At 36.7% G+C, this 25,567-nt stretch overlaps 2 protein-coding genes across 3 annotated transcripts; both read left to right on the top strand.

Moving 5' to 3' along the window:
• Nucleotides 1–9,278: 9,278 nt before the first annotated feature.
• Nucleotides 9,279–14,312, top strand: LOC140891049 (U3 snoRNP-associated protein-like EMB2271). 2 transcript variants are annotated; one of them, XM_073299288.1, is made up of 7 exons: nt 9,279–9,848; nt 10,820–11,162; nt 11,898–12,122; nt 12,523–12,739; nt 12,857–13,032; nt 13,559–13,624; nt 13,775–14,312. In XM_073299288.1, the coding sequence occupies exons 1-7, from the start codon at nt 9,412–9,414 to the stop codon at nt 13,850–13,852; spliced, it is 1,542 nt and encodes a 513-aa protein (XP_073155389.1). In that variant the 5' UTR covers nt 9,279–9,411; the 3' UTR covers nt 13,853–14,312. The 2 variants fall into 2 exon arrangements, 1 of the variants encoding a protein (XP_073155389.1); XR_012152409.1 differs by lacking the exon at nt 13,775–14,312 and having other exon boundaries at nt 12,930–13,032; nt 13,559–13,625.
• Nucleotides 14,313–15,332: 1,020 nt separating this feature from the next.
• On the top strand, nt 15,333–25,411 carry LOC140892515 (uncharacterized). Its single transcript, XM_073301438.1, has 19 exons — nt 15,333–15,800; nt 16,734–16,837; nt 17,956–18,042; nt 18,129–18,204; nt 18,314–18,388; nt 18,910–18,963; nt 19,460–19,519; nt 19,598–19,714; nt 20,195–20,289; nt 20,370–20,572; nt 21,159–21,256; nt 21,569–21,672; nt 21,760–21,925; nt 22,065–22,187; nt 22,370–22,452; nt 22,669–22,810; nt 23,483–23,512; nt 24,049–24,119; nt 24,598–25,411. Exons 1-19 carry the CDS (start codon nt 15,762–15,764, stop codon nt 25,136–25,138), a joined length of 2,268 nt encoding a protein of 755 aa, XP_073157539.1. The 5' UTR covers nt 15,333–15,761; the 3' UTR covers nt 25,139–25,411.
• The last annotated feature ends 156 nt before the right edge of the window (nt 25,412–25,567 follow it).

Here is a 25,567-nt window from a genome sequence, read left to right as displayed (position 1 = left end):
TATTATACTTGTCTCACATGACATCATTTTGGTCTGTAATACTATAGGATACAACATGACGACTTACAGTTTGGTACAGGTGATGGGATAAATAATATATAGATAAGTAATGTAATATAATAAAAAATAAATAAGAAAGGATAATGAATATTTGATTTGATTTGATTTGATTGATATATTATAGTTTATTTGATTTGATTGATTAAATTTTATATAAAAATTATAAATTACCATATTATCTTTTTAATAATAAAAATATATAAATAATATTATTTATAAGGGGTAATGTAGCAATTTCAATTCAATGATTTGATTGATGTAAGATAAATAATTAATGATTTGATTGATGTACACTTATAATTAATAGATGGATAAATAATATGATGAGAAGAACGTATGATTAAATAGGATAATTTTATACATAGATTATTAATAATAGTACCAAACGGAGCCTTAAGATTTTGTAAGATGTTGGATACATATTTATTCTGACTTGTTAAAATATTAACACATATCCGACTTGACTCATATATAAAGTTTAACAACTTGGATTTTTTATATCTATATTTTTTCTTGAATACAATTATAACAAAAAAAAAAAAAAAAAAAAAGTAGAGTGGTTTATGTTATAAGTCTTATTACAAATCAACTCGATCAAATTAGTTAGTCGACCACGTTGTCTTGAAGTTAATACTCTTTTTGGCTGGTTAAAATTTTTGAATGATTCATATATGCACTGACCCATTAAAAAGTTTGATTTGTTGCATTCGTCAAACCATCAAACAATTATTTTTGCACTATATTTTGACATCTCTAAATTTTTTTTTAATACAATCATATAAAATAAAATAACAAAGTTTCAAGTTAAAACTCTTGTAACCAAATCAACAAGATCAAATTGGTCAACACATTGTTCTTGAAGTTTGTGTTCGTCGTCAAACGTTGCAGGAAATATTTTTATGCATTTTTATTTTTGAATATAAATAAAAAAATGATATAGATGATCGATTATTATAAACTTTTTATTTATCAATGTGCATCATTATGGACTTTACATCGTCTTGTATATGTAATAAGTGTTTTTATATATGATCAAATTACAACACTATATTAAGTTTGAATAAAGTTTTGGTAGGTTGGTATGCATTTATTCATTTACATTTTTAAATTTATTTTTTCAATGACTATTTATGTACGAAATTGTCACGTCTCTAAAATTAATTTACATTTATTTTCTTTCGTTGGACTTCTATTCAATTAAACACCACTCTCTAAATGTGTTATCTATATTTTATTTATATCTTGCCAAACACTACCTAAATATGATGGGATGTCACTGTCAGCAATTAATAAAATAATAAACAAAAGAAGTGTTGGCAGCAAGTGGTTTGATGCATTACACTTGTGCGTACAAAAAATAAGGAAAATTCAATGTAGAATTTTCCTTCTCATTTATAACCGAGGGATTGCACCTATAAATATGTGCATTCTCTTGGAATGAAGATCATCTCATTCTGAGTTTTCTTCCTTAAATAACATTCAATACATTTGAGTGTGTTTCTATATATATTTGTGAGATAGATTTTCTCCTGTATTAAGAGAGTGAGTGTCTCTTTGGAAACGCAGAGAGAGGTTATAATTCTCCAAATATTATAATGGAATCTTTTGGTCTTGCCCGTGGTTTTTACCCTAATAACTTTTGGGGGTTTTCCACATAAATCTTGGTGTCTATTATTCTTCAATTTCAATAGTTTCTATCTCGTGATGCTGCATCTAGGACCAACAAATGGTATCAGAGCCTTGGCATAAAATTTCTTAAAATTCTGAGTATGCTCTGTGGTTGCAGCTTTGACTGATCTTCCACATCAGAAAAGATTTTTTGAAGATTTTATAAGGCAGGATTCTTGTAGTCAAGATGACGATAAAATACGAGATAGAAAATTTCAATGGGAGCAATTTTTTGCTGTGGAAATTGAAGGTGCAAGCAATTCTGACAAAGGAGCGTTGCTTGACAGCTATTGGAGATAGACCAGTGGACCTCACGGACGATCAAAAGTGGAATAAGATGAATCACAATGATGTTGCCAATTTGCACTTGGCAATAGCGGATGAAGTTTTGTCAAGTATCTCTGAAATAAAAAGCGCAAAAGTTATTTGGGATACTCTGACAAAATTGTACGAGGTCAAGTCACTGCACAACAAAATTTTCCTAAAGAGAAAGTTTATACTCTTCGGATGGCGGAATCCTCATCGATGACCGATCATATCAACACATTTAATACTCTATTTTCTCGGCTCACGTCTATGGGGCATAAAATAGAGAAAAAAGAACGTACGGAGCTTCTACTTCAAAGTCTACTGGATTCATACGATCAGCTCATCATCAACGTTACCAACAATGTTCTTTCGGATAATTTAAATTTTGACGACGTCTTAACTGCGGTTCTTATAGAAGAGATTCGTCGAAGGAACAAGGAAGATAGGTTGGCAACGTCGAAGCAAGCAGAGGTTTTACCGATGACGAGAGAAAGATTGACGGAGCGTGACTCCAGTGGGAGCCACAGATATGGTAGATCCAAGTCCAGAAGTAAGAAGAAAAATATTTACTGCTTTAAATATGGCGGTAAAGGGCACTTCAAGAGAGAGTGTACGAAGAGCATCGAGAAGGGATCTCAAGGAAATGTGGCCAGTACTTCAGGCAGTGGTGAAATATTACTCAGCGAAGCAGCAACAGTTGCGGAAGGCAGACACAGATTTTGTGATGCATGGATTATGGATTCAGGAGCGACGTGGCATATGACGTTAAGGAGAGAATGGTTCGAGCAGCATAAACAAGTCTCAGGAGGATCTGTATTCATGGAAAATGAACATGCCTTGGAAATCGCTGGGGTCGGTACCATTAAAATCAAAATGTTTGATGGTACTATTCGCACCATATAGGAGGTACGACATGTGAAGGGCCCGACAAAAAATCTTTTGTCTTTGGGGCAATTGGATGATATTGGGTGCAAAACTCGTATCGAGAAAGGGATCATGAAGGTTGTGAAAGGCGCGCTTGTGGTTATGAAGGCAGAAAATATTGCTGCAAATCTATATGTATTGTTGGGGGAAACACACAAAGAGGCGGAACTAGCTGTTGCATCAATTGGTTCGGGAGAATAATCAACAGTGTTATGGCATAGAAAGCTTGGGCATATGTCAGAACGAGGAATGAAGATTCTCTCAGAACGGAAGCTGTTGTCGGGGCTTACAAAAGTGAATCTACCCTTTTGTGAGCATTGTGTTACCAGTAAACAACACAAATTAAATTTTGGCACGTCTACTGCCAAGAGCAAAGGAATATTGGAGCTGATTCATTCTGATGTTTGGCAAGCACCGGTGGTATCCCTAGGAGGAGCGAGATACTTTGTCTCGTTTATTGATTTCTCTAGGAGATGTTGGGTGTATCCAATCAAGAAAAAGTCAGATATTTTCGAAGTCTTCAAAGTTTTTAAAGCGCGGGTTGAACTTGATTCTGACAATAAAATCAAGTCTTTGAGGACTGACAATGGATGAGAATATACCAGTGATGAATTTGATGCATTCTGTCAGCATGAGGGCATCAAAGGACAGTTCACGACGGCTTACACGCCTCAGCAAAATGGAGTGGCGGAGTGGATGAACAGAACTTTGTTGGACAGAACAAGGGTCATGTTGAGTACTGCGGGTCTAGCCAAGTCACTTTGGGCAGAAGTAGTCAAAACCGCTTCTTACATTATCAATCGTTATCCTTCACTGGCAATTGATTTGAAGACTCCGATGGAGGTGTGGACTGGCAAACCAGCTGATTATTCTCGGTTACATACATTTGGATGTCCGGTGTACGTGTTGTACAATGAACAAGAAAGATCAAAGTTGGATTCTAAATCTCGAAAGTGTATCTTCTTGGGTTATGCTGATGGAGTAAAGGGGTTTCGCTTGTGGGATCCTACTGTCCACAAGCTTATCATCAGCAAAGATGTTATCTTCGAGAAAGATAAAGTGAAGGGAGATAAAGACACACATAATTCAGAAACTACTATCATTCAGATCCAAAATAAGACAGACGAATATCATGTTTTTTGTGAAGCAGTACCAGAGCACGAGGTACAAGAACCAGTTAAGTCAGAGGTTTCCAAAGTGAGGCATTCAACTCGAGAGAGAAGACCACCAGGTTGGCTTTCAGATTATGTCACTGAAAGAAACATTGTATATTGTCTATTAATAGAGGATGGTGAGCCATCGAGTTTCCATGAGGCTACTCAAAGCTCGGATGTATCCCTATGGATGACAGCGATGCAGGAAGAATTGGAAGCATTGGACAGGAACAAAACTTGGAATCTTGTTACACTACCACGAGGAAGAAAAGCTATCGGTAACAGATGGGTCTATAAGATCAAACGTGATTGCAATAACCAAGTGGAGCGGTATCGTGCAAGATTGGTTGTCAAAGGGTACGCTCAGAAAGAAGGTATTGACTTCAATGAGATATTTTCTCTTGTGGTTCGACTTTCAACAATCAGAGTAGTATTGGCAATGTGTGCGGTGTTTGACCTACATCTAGAACAACTAGATGTGAAAATAACATTTCTTCATGACGATCTTGAAGAAGAAATCTATATGCTCTAGCCAGAAGGTTTTGCAGAAAAGGGCAAAGAGAACTTGGTTTGCAGGTTGAACAAATCTCTGTATGGTCTCAAACAAGCGACGAGGTGTTGGTACAAGAGATTTTATTCCTATATCATGAGTCTTGGGTACAACAGACTCAGTGCAGACCCTTGTATGTATTTCAAGAGGTCTGGTAATGATGATTATATCATTTTACTGTTGTATGTGGACGACATGTTGGTAGCAGACCCCAATAAAGATCGGGTCCAAGAATTGAAGGCACAGTTGGCTAGAGAATTTGATATGAAGGACTTGGGACCAGCAAACAAGATTATAGGGATGCAAGTTCACCGAGACAGAAGCAATAAGAAGATTTGGCTTTCCCATAAAAATTATTTGAAGAAAGTCTTGCAGCGCTTCAACATGCAAGATAGTAAGCCAGTTTCAACCTCTCTTTCTATTAACTTCAAGTTATCTTCTGAGATGTGTCCTAGCAGTGAAACAGATGAGATAGAGATGTATCGAGTACCGTATGCATCAGCAGTGGGAAGTTTGATGTTCGCCATGATTTGTACAAGACCAGACATTGCACAAGCAGTGGGAGCAGTCAGTCGGTATATGGCGAATCCTGGACAAAAGCATTGGAGCACGGTTAAAAGGATCCTTAGATATTGTAGTGACCCGTATCCAGAATTAATGATTAATGAATAATTAATTGTGTAATCATGTTTAGATTAAGTAAAACATGATTAAGAAAATTCCAAATGGGTTAACGGAGTCCAGAAATGAATTCAAGACACTCGAAAATGGTCGGGAAGGTTCCGAGGGTTCGGATGGTTCGGAGGCTCCGAACAGGAACTGGATCGGAGGATCCGAACCAAAGATCGGAGGATTCGAACGGGTTCGAAGGATCCGAGCTCGGATCGGAGGCTCCGAAGATAATGCATCATGAGTGACATCATTGATGGGACTTCGGAGGATCCGAAGTCAGGATCGGAGGCTCCGAACAGGAACGGAGGCTCCGAAGTCAGGAACGGGGGATCCGAACCAGTTTGGAGGATCCGAAGTCGAGTTCGAACGGTCCGAACTTTGCCTATAAATAGAGGTCCGAAATTTTATTTTCAACTCGCACCTCTCCTTTTCCTCTCTCAATTTCTAGGCTTTCTAACTCAGATCTAGGGAGTTCTAGGCATCCTATTGGGAATCCGGAAGTGGCATAGCGATCCCGACGTCGAGGCGAAGATGTGCTTAAGTTTTGAGGCAATTGTCATCAGCGGGCTGACGACGGACGCAGGTATAGCTATGGTCTCCTTAAATTATTTAGGAGTATGCAATAGCTTAGTTAAGGCTTTTAGAGCTTAATTATTGATGCATGGGTATTTGCATTGTAGAGCTGATATAGGCTTGGAACCTAGAGCGGGACTGCTAGGAACTGCCTGTAGTAAGGTACGTAAGTACAGACTGAGATAGCCAGCGGGTTTTGCATGCTTATATGTTGCATTTGTGTGTCATATTATTATGCAGCATGTGCATATCATATTGTGTCTGTCCATCTTGTGAGATGAGCCATGTAGGGCCGCTCAGCCCTATCTGGACGGGTGATGTCTAGTGCCCAGTGACTGACGGGTCATGGGTGATTAGCATCTGGGGGACACAGTCCACGTCCTATAGGAATGAGCAGTGTCGACAGGGTTTGCTCCCCGGGTTATACCACTCATGTCCTAGGCGCCATTACTGAGCAGTTATATACAGTTATCCCAGATATGGATACCCTATCATTTGCATGCATCATATTTGTATGTTTTACCCAATGCTTTTGTATTGAGCTTAGAGCTCACGTCCAATTTTTTTGTGTATTTGAACACCTCATTCGACGGGGTAGGTGTAGGTGCAGGATTGAGCACCCGGAGCTTGGAGTAGCCAGTGACCAGTGAAGACAGCAGGATTAGCTGTAGGTTTTGCCTTTAGGCTATTTATTCGATTTGGTTGTATAAATCGAATTGGTTTAACCGATTGTATTATGTCGATCTGTTTTTATTTAAGTCTTCCGCAGCGATTTATTTAAATGCATGTTTAATTATGCTCTTAACTCTGATTAGGTAACGGATCCGGGTAGGGTCGCTACAGATATATTAAAGGTACCTCGGATGCTGTATTATGTTTTGGAGGATCAGATTTTACACTCAGTGGCTATGTGGATTCAGATTACGCAGGTGATCCAGATAACAGAAAATCTACTACTGGTTATGTGTTTACAGTTGCAGGAGGTGCAGTCAGCTGAGTTTCAAAACTGCAAAAAGTTGTGGCATTATCTACAACGGAGGCAGAATACATGTCAGCTACTCAAGCTTGAAAGGAGGCAATATGGATTAAAAGGTTATTGGAGGAGCTTGAGCACAAACAAGAAAAGATTCCTCTATTTTGTGACAGTCAGAGTACCTTGCACATTGCAAGAAATCCAGCCTTTCATTCCAGGACTAAACACATTGGAGTTCAATTTCACTTTGTATGGGAAGTAGTCGAGGAAGGAAGTGTGGATATGCAGAAAATCCATACGAAGGATAACATTGCTGATTTTTTGACTAAGCCAGTGAGTACAGACAAGTTCGAATGGTGTAGATCCTCAAGTGTCCTAGCAGAAACGTAAGCAACGGGATTGGCAAGATTGAAAGGATGTGTGGAGATGTGTTTGATTCTCAATCAAATCTCCAAGTGGGAGAAATGTCAACAATTAATAAAATAACAAACAAAAGAAGTGTTGGCAGCATGTGGCAGAATGTGACAGCAAGTGGTTTGATGCATTACACTTGTGCGTACAAAAAATTATAATCGAGGGATTGCACCTATAAATATGTGCATTCTCTTGGAATGAAGATCATCCCATTATGAGTTCTCTTTCTTAAATAACATTCAATACATTTGAGTGTGTTTCTATATATATTTGTGAGATAAGTTTTTTCCTGTATTAAGAAAGTGGGTGTCTATTTGAAAACACAGAGAGATGTTATAATTCTCCAAATATTATAGTGGAATCTAGGGATGGCAATGGGTCGGGTCTAAACCCGGGCCCGCATCGAACCCGGCCCGGCGCGGAGGATCTAGACCCGGCCAAGCGGGTTCATATGCGGGTTCGGGGCGGGTCTCGGGTTTGGCAGAACCCGCCCCGCAAAAAATATATATTAATATATAAATATAAAATATATATGTATATATATATATAGAATTTTTTTATGGTGCCCAACACTATATGCCCACTTCATGCCCACCATGTGCAATAGATGAGTTGATCGGTACAATAGATGAGTTGACTTGTACATGGTGGGCATGAAGTGGGCATATAGTGTTGGGCACCATAAAAGAACTCTATATATATATATTAATAATATAAAATTATATTTTTATATTAAATAATCAATACTTTATTTCATAATTTGAGTTTATAATATTTTTGGATTGAAATAATTTTAATATATCATGATATTTTTAATATAAAAATATATTATTATAATTTTTTTTAAGTTTTTAATTATTAATTAAATAAAAAATAATACATTTTAACTTGTGAGAATATTTTTTGTCCTAAATATTGTTAATATAAATTTAAAAAATAAATTTAATGATTTTTATTAATTTTTTAACTTATTTAAATTTTTTATTTAATAAAATATAAATTATCTAAAATTTGGCAGGTCCAACGGGTCTAACCCGGATTGGACCCGTCAGGTTCACGGGGCGGGTCGGGTCGAGTCCAAGGGGAGGCGGGGCGGGTCTCGGGTTTGCCCAAACCTGCCCCGAACCCGACCCGCTGTCATTTCTAGTGGAATCTTTTCGTCTTGTCCGTGGTTTTACCCTAATAATTTTTGGGGGTTTTCCACGTAAATCTTGATGTCTGTTATTCTTCAATTTCAATAGTTTCTATCTCGTGATGCCGCAACTGGGACCAACAGTCACAAAACCCTACCGCTTAAACACCTCGCCTATGTGAATCTCTATAATTTTTTTGCTTCACACAAAGCCACTTACGGAGGAGCATTCCATATTTTGGCCGTTGCAACACCATACTCACGTGCTTAATCATGACCTGGAAAATTTCGATTTAATCTAATTAACAGACCGAATCGATTAAATCACAAATTCGGTTGGTTTAATCGGTTGTTCAATTTTGTTTTTAAAAATATGAATCAATTCGGTTTCAAATGTATCAGCCAATTCGGTTTGGTTTGGATTTTGAATTAAAATTTAAAAATCAATAAAAAAAGACTTACATCTTTATATATTAAAAATAATTATTCCACTTCACTTTCAAAATTCAACTATCAATTGTGTTTTTTTTATTTTTTTATTTTATGTTTTACGGGTGTGTAAAATATTAGTTTAATCGAAATAACCGTGAATTAAATCAGAAATTCGGTTGTGCTTAATCGTAGTTTGGTTTTACTTTCTAAAAATATTGGTGAATTCGGTTTAATTAGTTGGATTGCGGTTTTGAATATAAAAATTCTTATTAAAAAAACCAATTAATATTGGGCCTACTTTCAACTTCAACTTCAATTAATACATTGGGCTTTAAACAAACACCCAAATACCCAATTTATTACAGCCCTATTTTCGAACCCAACAAGAAACCCGATGTCATGCCCTAACATCTTCATCGTTCTGTCGTCTCACGTCTGTTCATAGTTCCGTTCTCTCTTCACTGTCTTGCTCTAAACAGTAAGCTAACTTCTTCTTCATTTGTTGCCCTAACCCTAAAGGCATAACTTTTTCGGACCAACGAACGAGAGCATGAAGGGCAAGCAATTTAGGAAGAAGAAACCTTCGGAACAACAGACCAATGGCAAGATTATCAATAAGAAGCGGTTCTCCGTTGCACGGGATCCATTTTTTGAAGATTCTGATCCGAAGCGGCGCCGTAAGTTTGGCAAGGGAGGCGACGAAAACATTGAAAGCAGCGATGATGAAGCATTTGATTCGGATGGTGATAGGGGGCAAGAGGAGGAAGTGACAGAGGAGATAGAGGAGACGCAGGCGGAGAAGAGGAAGCGGTTGGCGTACGCAATCTTGCAGAAGAAGAGGAAAGAAGAAGAAGATAATGATGGATTGGAGGATGGGGAGGAAGCTCGTACGGAGAGGGAGGGAGAGAGGGATTCACTTATTGCGAAGCTTTTGCAGCAAGAGCAGCTGGAAGATAGCGGCCGCCTCCGTAGGGCTATTGCAGCCAGGTATTTCTTGTTATCGTGCATTTACCATCTGAAAGTTTGGGTTTTTTTTCCTAAGTAGCACGTTGACACAATTATTGATGTTGCTGGGTTGTTGGAAGATTTAATTTCTAGCATTAGGTTTGGGACTCTGCCTCTAATGATTCAGCTAAACACACGAGTTTCTCCCGGAGTATTCTGACTAAATTTGTTATCGCATGTTTTCTCTTATCTTTGGAGTGAAATGTTGGTGTATTTGTGACAAGTGACAACGGGGTCCTAAAACATAAATTTTTCAGGAGATATCTTTGTTTGAGCTATTTCTATTTTCTGTTTTGTTCTTTTTTATTTTTGGTTTCAGATATTTGTGTTTGCCATTTGCCACTATTAGTTTAAGCACCGGTGAAAGTCAATAGCTTATCTGTGTTTGATTAGGGTTATATTTGTAATTTGTGTCTTGTCAGATTTCTAAATTTATAAATGCATTCAAATCTGTGTTTGGCTACAAAAGTTATCCCTCAGGAGCCCATTTCTCTTGGCGTGTCAATTCAAACTACGTACTTTTGCTTAACGGATCATCACATAGATTTGGTTAATAGAAATTTCTATGCTGCAGCCAATGGAATGAAAATTATTTTTTCATTTGATCAATGTCTTTTATTGGCGAGAGAATGCTGTTGCTGAGTGTTTTGAAGCATTGGGTTAAATTTGATTTCAGTATTCTAGGCCAATCTCTCTGTGATAAGATAGTCTCAGAATTGAATAGGTTAGTTGCGATGGCGTGTTCTTTTTTAAATCTTGGCAATTTGGTTCTATCCACATGGCTAGCATACTGTATGACTAGCTTGCTTGCCATCTCTCATATGCAAAAGCCACAAGTACTGCCTAGTGCCTAAATATGCTCATATACAAGTGCACATTATGATGAACTTCCATTTAAGTCTTTTAATGTCATATCTACCAAATTGAATTCATATTTGTATGTTAATTTGCAGGGTTCAAAAGCCAGAACCAAGTGAGGGATTCCGGATTCTTGTAAAACACCAGCAACCTGTTACCGCTGTGGCTCTATCTGAGGATGACTCGAGAGGATTTTCAGCTTCCAAAAATGGTACCATTGTACATTGGGATATCACTGTTGGGAAAACCGAAAAGTATACATGGCCTAGTGATGAAGTTCTAAAGTCTCATGGTGTAAAGGATCCACAAGGTCGAGCTACTAAGCATAGTAAGCATGTTCTAGCACTGGCTGTTAGCTCTGATGGACGGTATTTGGCTAGTGGAGGCTTAGATCGACATGTTCATTTGTGGGACGTGAGGACACGAGAGCATATTCAGGTGTTTTTAAATGAGCTACCAATCCTAAATGTTCAAATCATGTCTGAAAATTTATGTTGAAGTTTTAGCACATGCACTCATTTATTACCAGGCCAGGCTTCTGTCAATGAAAAATTTGGGCTATGTTTGGTTTGAGTCTGAGAGAGAATTATATTTCTAGTAGACACTATTTTATGACAGACTATACGGAGTTAATGATGCCACTCCAAGTGTATATAGTTTTTCTAAAGTTGTATGGTGTCTTTAATCCTTTTAAATACTGTTTATCAGATTAGACCAGAAGAGTAATATGGTAATTGAATATTTCTAGGGGCTGGTGCAATGTAAATTAGAAGTAATTATTATGTTGGGAGATGTGAAATGTGTGAAGTTGTGTTTTGGGAGAAAAAGAGAATAATATTTGGTTTCCATTATTGGAGAAGGAAAATGGGGGGCTGGAAAATGAAACAAAAAAGTACCTCTAGATATTTTTCCACAATCATGATTTGTACACAGCAGACACTGACTTTCTCCGTTCAGAGTTCTTCCACTTGATCATCCCGATAGCTACTTATTCCATTTTGAAAGACGGCTATCTTTTAACATAGCAACGGACGTCATGAATGTTGCTCTGATTATTCTCCATAATTGTAGCTCACACACATGTTATTCTGTTTCTATTTTTAAACATTATATTTTACTGACATATTTAGTTTGTAATGTAATGGCATGTCTTACCAATTTCATAATCTGCAGGTTTTTCCGGGACACAAAGGACCTGTCTCTTGCTTAACATTTAGACAGGGGACTTCAGAACTATTTTCTGGTTCATTTGATAGATCTATAAAGATTTGGAATGCAGAAGATAGAACTTACATAAACACGTTGTTTGGACACCAAAGTGACGTGTTAACAATTGACAGCTTGAGGAAAGAACGTGTACTGACTGTTGGACGTGACCGAACCATGCACTTGTGGAAGGTAATATAAAGTCTTTTGGTAAGCGATTGAAACAATTGTGAGAATGGTTTGGGCTTATGGAAAGTATTGAGTGTGTATATTTTTATTTTCTCCTGATGACATTTCCTTGCAAACTTTGCCCAACTGGAATAAAAAGGGACAAAATTAACTACACAAACCTTAGTTAATAAATATTAAGAGATGCAATTTAGCAACAAATATTTATTCCCTGCTTTCAGACATGAAGCCATAGTGTTCATTCAGAAATTGCAAGAAAATTTGAATGTTTCCATTGCTTCCTTAATCATTGCTTACACTTTAAACCTGGTCAAGGTTTATTTTCAAGTTCATTTGACTTTTTAGCAGACACTTATAATCTTATTATCATTTGATTGTCTTTACTGTGATATATGGAAAATAGGTTCCGGAAGAGTCACAATTAATATTTCGGGCTTCTGCATCTTCCCTTGAATGCTGCTGCTTTATTAGTAATGATGAATTCCTGTCTGGTTCCGATGATGGAAGCATCGCACATTGGAATGTTCTGCGCAAGAAGCCTGTTCATATTGTAAAAAATGCTCATAGCTCAGCTGCTGTTCCCAGTTTTGAAAATAATGGGCTATCCAATGGCCATAAAGGTAAGAAATCTTTGAATACTATTCAGTTCAATGTTCAAAACTTCGTGTTTCTATGTCAATTGAGTGGTAGTATGAGACACTTTGACACAGTTCCTCATTGCAATTGGTTTTCTGCAGAAAACAATGCCCTAGATTTAGAGAAACTTGGTTCCACAGCTCTTTCTTGGGTTAACTCAATCACTGTATGCAGAAACAGTGATCTTGCTGCTTCAGGTGCTGGAAATGGTTTGATACGGCTTTGGAAAATTGAGAACGAGTCCAGAGGCATCTCTCCTTTGTTTGAGCTCCCCCTGGTGCGTGTTATTGTCTCCTATTGTGACTATATTGTAATCTTATTTCTGTTAAATTGTCATTGTCAACTTTTGCTTCGTGATTTAATGTGAATATGTGATTTACATGGATATCACTAAAACAGCTTATGTTAACTTGTTAAAAGTCACTTCTCCTTTCCATCTTCAGATTTGGACCTCTTTAAATTTAATATGTCTGGTGCTATTGTTTAATTTGATTGCTTTATTCTTGTTGTGTGCTTAGGATGCATAATTCATCCGCATGGGAGGGTGTCACTAGTGTTTGAATATCTAGAATCGTTGCCTTGTGTTCAGGAGTAGAATTTGTCTTTTATTCGGAGTAGTAGTTTCTGGTTTCATATGATTAAAAAGCCCTTGGGGCCTTGGTCCAGGTGAAGCAAATTAATGAAAATAAATTGCAACGTCATCGCCATTTTTGGTATCATGAGTTGGTTTCTTGGGGCTTGATTATCCAACATCAATTATCTGGTTTCTATAGCTGTTGATCCTATATCTCAATGTATGACAGGTTGGATTCGTAAATTCTTTGGCTTTCGCGAAATCGGGAAAATTTCTCATTGCTGGAGTTGGGCAGGTGATTCATTCTCCTCTTTTATGTATCAAAGCTATAAGAATTATCTTAAAAAAGCTACAGTCGAACCTGAATCGTGGCCATAATCTGACTTATCATGATAGCTGACAGTTGCTCCAATAAGCTAACATCGAAGTGTCTTCTTTTGGACAGGAGCCACGGTTAGGTAGGTGGGGACGTATTTCTGCCGCTAGAAATGGAGTTTCTGTACACCCGCTTGTGCTTTCATGACGCAATACAAATTTTGAATTCTGACTTGGTTACAAGCAGTATAATATGAAAAAAGGCCATCTTCTGCCCTTTGTTGAGTTCCAAGTATTTGGGAGTTATTTATCCAATCATCAATCTTCATCTTATCAGCATCGGCCCTGAAAAGGTCATGACAACTAGTGTGATTGGCTTTGTGACAGTAGGCCTCTTGATCACAGCAACTGGGCAATTTTGTATTGGTAGAAACATGTTCATGTCGGCGAGTCCCGGCTCGAGAATTCGTCTCCAAAGGGTGCAGTTCTTCACCCAAATGATGTAGTTTTAGTTCACATTTTGCATCAGAGTTTGGAAGAGGCTATATGAACTGAACCACCTCAAGTGTAGCTTGAAGCTGCACTTAAATTTTTGCGTCGTTAATTTTTTCTAGATTGTATTGAATTGATGCACGAATTTATACGAGGATAAAAGTTGATTCAAATCACATATGTCCTTATTTTGAATCATTGTGTTTTATGTGTTACCGTTGGAAGTTAGCCATGGAGCATTTCCATTTTAGCCTAATCACATGGTTAAATGAATGGTTTGTCGTTTTAAACAATAATGCCAACAAATTGTAGTTTTTATAATGATGAAATGAAAATTGTTAGAGCCAACGAATTCACGCAATTTTTCTTCTCGATCTAGCCCAATTTTTTTGTTGTATTTTGGTATCTTGTTCGGCCATAATTCTCTGTTCGAGTTACATGTGATTTAGAACATTTTACAAAAATTTTATTCTGGTGACCAACTTCTAGTGAAGCTCGTCAGTTGAATAAAAATTATTTTATATGAGTATGAGAGGTGATCGAGTTTGTAGAATAGGTGGATGTTTGATAACGACAAGGATTTTTTTTTTTTTTTTTACAAATAATTTCCCAGCGATTTTTTTTAGAATGTCAGCAACTTTTTTGCAGAAGGTTTTTGACTAGTTTGATTTGCATACTACTCTGCTAGTAGTACATGATTTACTCATTGTACACTACAAAATTAACCGTTCCAGCTTCCTCCACGAGATGTAGAATTTAGAAACAAATGTTTTTTTATGATAGAAACAAATGTATTTTAGAAATTATAAGATTAATTATTTCAAGAATTTTATTTCTTAATACATCACTAAAAATTGAACATAGATAGGTGATGTTGTAAGGATTACTATCTTTATGTTACCATCTCACCAACCTAAATATATAATACGATCGGGCTTGTAGCTCAATTGATTTTATTCGTCAATTGATAGAAACTCGAATTCGAGTTCTCATTTTTTTTTTTTTATAATAAAAAAACACATAATACGCACAATTATTCAATCGTAAATTTTTTTGAGTTTGGTATCAAACTTAAGACCTCGTTACACATTCGAAATTTTGGTGTGAGGTGAGCTACACATTATCTACTAGCGAAGCTATTAATTATAATGTTTAAACCACTAAAAATAGTAATCATATAAATTAATAAGTAATTTAGCTACTGAGATTATGCAAACGACACATCTGAGTAATGCATGAATGATGAAAACAAAGAAATAAATAAAGATTATGAAGACGATGATGATCTAATATGAAAGCTTATAGCTTGAATTTTTGTTTCCATTTATATGTAGAGTGCTGAGGATTAAGATTATGATCAATTTTTATTTATTTAATTTTTTTTTGTGCGCCTGCATCTCCTCTGATGGAGTGAAGTTTGGTCCTCGATTACGATCGATTTTCAAATCTTTAGGGTTTGCTTTTTTCTGATAGGTGAAGGTTGAATTGATCTTCGTTCGAATTTCGGATGTTTTCTTGAGTCAAAGTTGTTGTGCAGAACTTTTAGCGAGAGACTCAAGAGAGTGTGAGCGAGGATTTTGAGTTGACAGATCTGTAATTCTATTACTACGCTTAAAAAATTAACCATGTTTTGGCATGTGGCTGGGCTCTCCGCCGTATCTCCAGTAAGTGCCCATAATTTTTTAGGAGGAAATAAATTTGTGTTTTGCTTGTATTGTTTCATTGCATTCAAATTGTCTCTTGGCAAGCTTTTCTTGGTTGATGGATTCGATGATCTGGGTAAGAGTGCGTTTCTTGGAGGAATTTAGATTTTACTGACTGCCTGGCTGGTAGTATGGCGGGGATTATGGTTCTTAATTGTGTCCTAAATGTGGAATTTATGGGATTGTATGCTTGTGCTTCAATGTGACGTGGCACAATAATTGTATTTGTTTTCTTGCTAATGCACAAGTCGTGATTGGACCGAACCTGTTGGCAAATATATTATTGTAGTCCAACCAAATATAGCACGTCACGTGGTAATACAGTGTGGAGGAAGATGGCTGTTAATTACCCCTTCGCATGTCGTAATATCAACAGCTCTTACAGCAGTTTTCTTAGCAAGCTACATTGCTCTTTCGACATACGACGTTAGAAAACCGTGCTACTGGAAGTTTTACCATATTGAATTAACACATATAGTCAAAGGTTATATAGTCTTTCAAAGATTGAGTGAATTTTGACGCCATTCAGTGTTGTTTTAATTACTGAACTGGTTACTGGAGTAACACAAAATACCATAATAAGCTGCGTTGTGATGTGCCATATCATTCAGGACTTCAGGTGATGCACTTCTAAGAGTTCACATGTTTAACTAGCAATGTGGATTGTATTTCCTTTACTGGAGTATGGTATGTCATGGTTTTGTCCGACTGTAAATTAGTTTACACCTTTTTCCCTTCCTGAGGATCCAGCACTTCTCATTTCATGCTTTCAGCAATTTGAACCCTCACTTCCTTTCTGATTGCCATAAAATAATCGATGTTGTCTTTCATTATTTTTAATACAAAGCACCATGTTTTGACCAAGTTATTCTTTTTGTCATGATATGCATTCAGGTGGAAGCAATTTTAGACAAAGAAAATTTTACACTCGAGGAGTTATTGGACGAGGATGAAATAATTCAAGATTGCAAAGCTCTCAATGCCCGTCTAATCAATTTGTAAGCTCCCGTTTTCACTCATCATTAAAAATGTTGTACGATTTACTTTTTGAATCTGTTCATATTCGTTTTGCATGTTATACTCCGATGTGAGTTGTAATGATTTTATTGAAATCATGTTATTTTTAGTTCAGGTCCTAACTGTTATAAAGCTTGCAGTTTTTTCATACTAAGGGGTATTGTTTTTTTGTTTTTTAAATATTTAATAACTTTAACACAAAAAAAAAAAAATGGTACTTGACATAAATTTAATTATGAATTTAATTGAAAATGTATGATGGAAAGCTATTTCGGCATGGGTTTTGCATTACATGAAAGTTAAAAAGTTTGTGGTGAACTAGATGACGGATTGGGCTCATGATGCATGACACATGCAAGAAAAGAAATATAAGCGCTCAATCACAAATCTTTATGGTTGATATTGTGCAATAATGCTAAAGTGTCTATGACTAAATGACTTAACAAATTTTTTTTTTTTTTAGTGTTTTTTTTTTTGTAGAGAGTGAGGTTATTTTTAATAATATATGAAGAGGTCATTGGACCCATGAAACATGATGGAATTTTTTCACTTCCATGTTAGACTAGCTTCGATTTTGATCAGAAGGGAAGTGGGTGAAACCACTCTGAAGAAATGACGAGACTTGTGTAAATTAGACATGTATTTTAAAGCCGTACATTATCTGACCAAATAAATCAGATTCAGAAAGGCCTAGAGTTGGGTAAAGATACGTCATAATAACGAAGAATACCCTTTGCAGTAGTTGTGCAAATAATAATAATAATAATAATAATAATAATAAAGAAATCTCACCTCAATCAGTCAATGTTGAAAAGAAAACTATAAAAGTACTTCAATCTTGATAGACTAGTTGCTTGGCTGCAATCCACTGCAACTGTTTGCTATGTCTCAAGTGAATTTTTATAGTTGCTTTGTCTCCGCTCTCCGGTGAATCTTAATGAATTACCTGAAGTGGAGTGTTCTAGTTCTATTTTATAATAGGCCAACCAATTCTTGTTTGAACTGGTTTAGGTAGTTTTGCTCCGAGTTCTTATTTTTAAGACTATTTAGGATCCATTAAACATTTCATGATATGATTCCATTTAAAAAATGCTTACAGTTTGCGGGAGCGGACTCAAGTTAAAAAACTCATTCAGTACGTAGTGGAAGAGGCTTCGGAGGACGCTGATAAAGAGTGGACATTCAAGTAAGTTTGTCTAATTAAAACTTCCAGTCTTCTACAAAGGTAGCCAGTATTCAGTATAGTGTGATGAATAAACCTTATTACTGTAGGTTTCCCTTTGTTGCTTGCGAAATTTTCACATGCGAGGTTGATATAATACTCAATGTTTTGGTAGAGGACGAGGAGGTAAGAAGCTTTGAGAATGTTTTCATTTTTCTAATTATTTATCTGTGATAGTCTTCAATGATCTTTCTCCTCTTGTTTTTTTGTTTTTGTTTTTTTGTTTCCAAAAAAGTTGATGGATCTGCTGTTCTCTTTTTTGGATTCTGGGCGCCCTCATAGTACTTTACTGGCGGGTTATTTCAGCAAGGTATGATCAATGACGATGTAGAGAGAGAAATGTGTCGAATGGTTTTTTTTTCTTTCCTTTTTATTAAACAGCAGTTCATCTGCTGAATCTCGTTTTTTGCCCTAACTGGATGCACATCCCCTTGTTCTTATTTCATTTATAATATTAGTTTTAGATGTCAAATACCACATTTTTATCGTTTGAATTTGTCCAGTTATTGCTATTTTTGCACTCCTTCTCTACCATATGGCGTTTAATGTTTATACTGTCATTTACTGATTTGAGATGGTGAGAATATGAATTCTAAAGTTGTTTTTGGTTTAAATGTAGAAAAGACACAGGGAATGGATGGGTGAGAGATTCTTTGGCATTTAGTTGTCTTGCTAACTATGGTTGATCGAATGTCTTTATTTGAACCTGTTGTCATCAATTTTAGCACAGTGCATTGAATTATCATCCCATGTTGGCTTTTCGGCACCAAACAAATGTATGACAATGTTATTTGGTTGGCGTGATTTGATGACTGGATTTATATGCTCTAGGTTGTCATTTGCCTCTTGCTACGGAAGATAACTCCTTTGATGAATTATATCCAAGTAAGCCACTACATTTTAGTGATCTGTTTGCTATTTTGCTACTATCTAGTTATTGACTTATTGCAGCTTATGTGTGCTTGATACATGGTTTCTGGACTTTGACTCAGCAGTGTTTTTGTTTCTAGGATTCAAATACTTGGTCAGCATCTAATTTGACTGGCCATCATACTTTTTCGCGCTAGTCTTGTGTTTGATATTGTTAGTTAAATCACTCGATTGCTTATTATGCTTAATGACGAGAAGGTCAAAGAAGCTGACTGCTTAATAAGTGTAGCAGCGATTCAAGTCGGATGCTTATTAAAAAACTGCAAAGATGGTTTTTTCAGTGCTAGACATTTTAGTGGGAAATACATAGGTACTCATGGTTTTTACAAATGCATGAAGTTCGACCTCAGAAAATCTTTGGTTTTAATAGTTGGATATTTATTTTATTGCCTACTTATCATTTTGGCGTTTACCATCAAGGAGCTTATATGCTCATCTAATGCTTGGACAGGCTCATCATGATATCATTAACAAGCTTGTAGACCACATTGGAATAACATCTATTATGGAGGTTTGTTGTTCATCCCCTCTTCAGATCATGGGCCGATGGTTCTTGGAGCGAAAATCTTAATAGTTCTCTGTCCAACAGGTGTTAATTCGTTTGATTGGTGCTGACGAACATATTCATGCCAATTATGTGGACTTTATCCAGTGGTTGGAAAATATGAATGTGCTGGAGATGATTGTTGATAAATTCAGTTCATCAGTAAGTTACCTTAGGCATGTATGATCTCACTTAACAGTTCCATTTTTTCTTCCTCGAGCCTTTGTTGCTTCTTTTATGACATTTTTCCTTACTGAGTTGGAGAATGACTGAATGAGAACCTGAATTCTTGGTTTCGATGCTTGAGGTCACTAAGTTTATTGCCGCTTTTGTGCTTTTGCCAATTGGTCCTAATGCTGGGGAAGACTATGCACTCTGCAAGTCTTCAGACTCTGCATGTGCTGCCTATGTTTTCATCGAAGTTGCATCTTTCTTTTTGAATCAGCCAATACTGTAACATTGTTATGGTCATGATGCCATGCTAGATTAAGTTCCATAGGGAATGCCATTTGGAAATGAAATTTTACTTCTTCAAGGCATAAATGATTCAGAAGCAATTCGGTTCTTGCATTTCCTTGAAGTTTTGAGAGCATGCATTTTCATCCTTCTTTTAATATCTAGAGCTGCTGTTTATATTTGCAGGACTGCCCTGAAGTACATGCTAATGCTGCTGAAACACTTTGTACAATAACTCGACACGCTCCTCCAGCGCTGGCTTCAAAAATCTCCAGCCCAAGGTTGGGCTTTTCTTTAAGATTCCGCTTTGTATTCCTTCCCGCTTTCTCTTACCTTGACTGAAAAGTGGCTGCTGTAATAGTTTTGTTGGAATGTTGTTTCGTCATGCTCTGGAGGACTCAAGACCGAATTCTGTGTTGGTCAACTTGTTATCAGTCTGTATGTCGCTATTAGACCCCAAGAGGTTAGCACCGGGAATGTATTACATGTATAACAGTCAAATGACTTGTGAATCTGGAAGGGCTGCTAGTTCTGAGACTGTGGAAGGCATGCTCGAGAACATAGGTATGGTTATTACAGATATCTTACGAGTGCACCCGCAGTATTTAGTACTCGGAAGATAATTTATTTAGTCAAATGTTAGGAAGAATATGGTGAGTCATGACCTGTCCTGATTGTTGTCAAATAATTTGCCAAATTACTTCTGTTGCCATGAATAATTGAGAGCCTCATGCTTTATGTTGCTCGTTAAGTCATAAGATGTAAGCAGGCTCAATCTAACTATCAGAACTGTTCACCTTTACCAGTTATACAAATAATAAAATAAGTCATTGTTTTTTAAATATTTGTTACTGCAAATGTACTTTGCCTGTCTTATTTGGCTTAAAACTTTCTGATCGTTGCCTGCCGTGCATTTCATGATAAGCTTGAGGGAGAAATGGAGAAAAAAGAAATCTGGATGAGATATCTAGAACATTAGGGAAAAAAATGAATATGTATAGTATACATTAGCAATGGATGTCCTGAATGTATACATCAGTTTTACGTGTGTGAGAATCATGTGAGTAAAAATGCCATATTTTTTATTTTATAGTGATCAAATCTTTATTTGATAAACGACAACATCACAATAAACTGAATTATTGGACAGGTGATTTGCTCAAGCTTTTGGATTTCTCATCTGAGAACCATATCTTGCCAACTACATATGGCAAATTGCAGCCCCCTCTAGGAAAATGCCGTTTAAAGGTGTCTTCTGTTGCCAACTACATATTTCTTATTGATCCATATACTTTCAGTAAAGTTGCTTTTTTCGAGGATGGTTTATTTTCGAAAAAAAGCTCGCACAGTTTTTTGGAAAAAAGATATATTTGTTTTTACACTTGCATGTTTTTCCACTATGCAAAAGCATTGATTGCTTATATTTAAGTGCTCTTTTTCCTGCTTTGATCCCCGTCTTATCCCTTCACTTTGGTCATGTTCAGAATTATTTCGGTGTGAATAAAAATGATCGACTCTGTGGAACTTAATTGTGATTGTTGTTTTTTATGGGCCTCTCAGATCATTGAATTCATCTCAGTTTTACTGGCTGTTGGTAGTGAAGTTGCAGAAAAAGAATTTATGCGGCTTGGCGCTTTGAAACGTATTTTTGGCTTGTTTTTCGAGTAAGTTCTTGCTCGTTCCAACTTCTGATATCATGTATTGATATGGAAAAATGAGAACTCTAAAGCGCGCATTTCATATGAATGCAGGTATCCGTACAATAATTTTTTACATCATCATGTAGAACACATTATAATATCTTGCTTGGAAAGCAAGAATCCCCAGTTTTCTGAACATATTCTTCGTGAATGTAATCTAATTGAGAAGATTCTTGAAGTGGAAAAAAACTTCACTCTAGCCGTTGATGTAAACCAGGTATTGTTTTGTTCAAGGGAAGTTGGAACTTTATTGTTTCTGGCAATTTACGTATTTTGTCTTGTCATGAAACAGTGTAAGTTCTACGTTTTATGGTTTTATTACCAGCTAAATTCAGTTTTGTTGAATATGTCTACAGCCAACTGTTCCAGCCGAGGGTAGACCAGCACCCAGGGTAGGGAACATAGGACACCTCATCCGTATCGCTAACAAGCTTGTTCAGATGGGAAATAACAACGGTGATATACAGATGATTCTGCAGGTCTTTTGATCATCTTTCTGTTTGGTCAATCCAGTCACTGTTTATTGATTCATCTTGGTTTGCTTGTATCAATTTACAGTAATGCTGACTTGTATATGGGCAAATATGTGGTGCAGTCGGAAAAGCTCCCGTTAGTCTGATAAACATCATTAAAGTTCCTTGAGTTATTTTTTAAATGGCAGGAAAATAGTGATTGGGTTGATTGGCAGACCAATGTACTCCTTAAGCGCAATTCAGTGGAAAACATCTTCCAATGGACATGCGGGTGACTGTTTCTCAATGCTTTTGAATTTTGTACCTTCATTTGAACATGTTTATAAAATCTCATGTGCATGATTGCATTCTCTTGTCCTCAATAATTTTTTCGTTATTCTAGTTTCACTGTGTTATGACCAGATGCAGCATATGGCTGCGTGGTCTGTTTATACATTTCCTTTTTCGAGCCTTTTTTCCCAGCTTAAAACTACTTATTATTTTCCAGGAGGCCCACCACACTGCATGATCGTGCAAGAGATAGTGATGATGAGGATTACCAAGATAGGGATTACGATGTTGCAGCTTTGGCAAATAATTTGAGCCAAGCCTTCCGTTACGGAATTTATAATAACAATGAAGTTGATGGGGTTTGTTTTTTTTTAAAAAAAAATTTCTTTCCATATATATCTCTTTTGCTCGTTATTTTCTTACTGCACTCAACAAAGAGGGAGTTGATTAAATTCCTAATTTTTTATTTTGAGGTGGCAGCTGATCAACATATTAAGCTGATCTTTTCTTTGTTGGAATTCCTACCTGCTTTGCTTGTTCTTAGAAATGGATATGTTCTTGGAAATGGATAGTAACATTAGTTTGTGCATTGCATATATTTTGTGTGGTACGGATATGCCATGGAATTACTGGGTTTTTTGCCTAAAGAACAATTTTTGGTATGGATCATTTAATGATACCGGTTTGGCTGTGCTTGGTTCCTTCAAGGTCCATGATTCTGAATTTGGCAGTGATTTGTATGACAGAATTTTTTATTGTATTAAATGTGACACGACTTGAAAGCAGTATAATTCAAAGTGTTGCACAGAAGTTGCCATTCACCAACCGAAGTTAAACTATTACTTCCAAGGGGAAGCCCCTTTTAATTATTCTGACACGAAAGGGTTTGCAAAAGCTTTCTATGCTCGCACAATTTTAAAATGCTAATGATTCAGTTGCTTGGAGTCCTATCTCCTCGACGACAGAACATCGTTGGTAAATTACTGTTCATTTATTTCTATATGTTTAAAGCAATGTCGTCCTTTGTGCAGGCTCATGGATCATTTGAACGGGATGATGAGGTATGCACTAAGAAGAAATGAGTTCACAGTCAAGTGAAAAGATTATTTATTGTTATGACTACAGATTGACTTTTTTGATATCAAGTTCATTTTGTGATATGCTGCCACTATTAATAAAGATTCTGTATTGTCATCTATGCTCTCTCTCAGGCACATACAAGCTTAAAATCTGGTATCGAGGCTTCTGTCGATCGCTGCATTTTCTGATATTTGTTTGTCATGGTCGCATAGTGTGTTGAACATGGCGGGGCTGGATGGGTGGGTGGGTGGAAAAATATTTGGTCCTAGCTTACCATGTTTTCTTTCTCTGATTGAGAATGCTGTGTGCTTTATGCATTCTCACGCGTACAAATGCAAGCTGTATCGATGGCCAACTGACCGCTATACACTATTTAAAGTTCATTTTGAGTAAACATTAGATCTGTGTTTCTTCATCATCATATGCGCACCCTGTAAATGCGCATGTTTGTGCAGTTTATGGCTGTCAACAACATCGTGCATTTTACTGATGAAGTTGCCAATTTTAACATTTGCAGGATGTGTACTTCGACGATGAATCTGCTGACGTTGTCATTTCTTCTCTTCGTTTGGGAAATGACCGGGAAAGGTATGAATAAAGTTGATTTGGGTTGATATCATTTATACCTGTGAAATAATGAAAATACACTCTTTACGTTGCTTGGTGTTTGTTAATTTCCGGATTGCTTCCAGCCTCACAAAAAAATTGTGTCAATGGGTATGTCATCTCGTGGTAGATGAAGTTTGTTTGTGACAAATGTTATGTTATAAACAAAAAATTGGTTAACTATGTCCAATACTCTTCAAGATAAACGAAATTTAACTTAATTCAGTACAGCCTTTAATATTTCCTGGATACAGAAGATTGTTTTAGGTGTAAGTTTATGAAATATGGCATATCAATAGCAACAGGATATAGTTGCTACAAATCAGCGTCTGAGCTTTTATGTGAATTCTATTCTTGGGGCCTCTTGTCATTTTATGTTATTCCAAGTTCTTTCATGGCGTGATGCCCTTTTACTTTTGTTTATCTTGTGTTTATGTCTCGACTTTCGCTGTCTTTATAGTGGATCTATTTTCACAAACTCCAATTGGTTTGCATTTGAGGGTGAAAGAATGGATAATGATAATTCAACCAGTTCAATTGCTTCCACATCCCCCAACACTGAGGGGCACGAGGCTGTAAACATGAGAGCTGATGATGTCATGGTGGAGGAAGACGATTCTGAACATCCTGAAATCAAGCCAACTCTGGATGAGTCCGACTTGAAAGAAAACGAATCTATCGAGTTTAACAGACTGCATGAGTGGGCTGAGTGCAGGGGAAGTTCTAGTTTGGTTGATTCGCTGCAACCCACAAATTCTGCTGATACATCTGACTCAAGTCAATCCCCATTGCCAAATGGCGAACTTCCAGTGGAATTACAAGCTCAATCTGCCAATGATAGACCAGATGAAATGGATGCTTCAGAGTCTTATGCCGACAGGCCGGTACATATTTCAAAAACTGATGGTGGAGGATCACCTGATTCAAAGAACATTAACTCCGTTGCTAACCCTTCACAATCTGCAGTTATTGCTGAAGGGAACAAACCATTAGAAAAATAGATTCTCATGCTGGAACAGAAGACTCTTCTCGACATGTAGATGTGGAGATTAGAATTGATTTATGAGAATAGATGGTAGATTCTTACAGTGAGCGAAGATGTTCCTTTTGGCCTTAGGTGACTGCTGCCTATCAGTTCACTCTTAGCCTAACCTTTTAGTATTGATACTGTTAGCTAGGTAAACCCAGACTTGCTGCTCAAGTGTTCAATGTTTTACAGAATTTAATGACACCTTGTAATTCGACGAGGCAATTGGTTAAAACGCTTTTATTCATTCGGTGAGTTTCTGTTGTCGAATTTGTAAATTGGAGATGCTAAAGTCTCCAACTTGTTTACCTGCGTTGACTTCTGGAGCTAACTATACTCATCTATGCTTATGGCGTACTGCTATTGAGAATTGCAAGCATTCTGACAGTTAAGGACTGGTAAA

This window comes from Henckelia pumila, chromosome 3 (assembly GCF_033568475.1).
Source record: "Henckelia pumila isolate YLH828 chromosome 3, ASM3356847v2, whole genome shotgun sequence".
Taxonomy (NCBI): domain Eukaryota; kingdom Viridiplantae; phylum Streptophyta; class Magnoliopsida; order Lamiales; family Gesneriaceae; genus Henckelia; species Henckelia pumila.
This window is presented reverse-complemented; position numbering and strand designations above follow the sequence as displayed.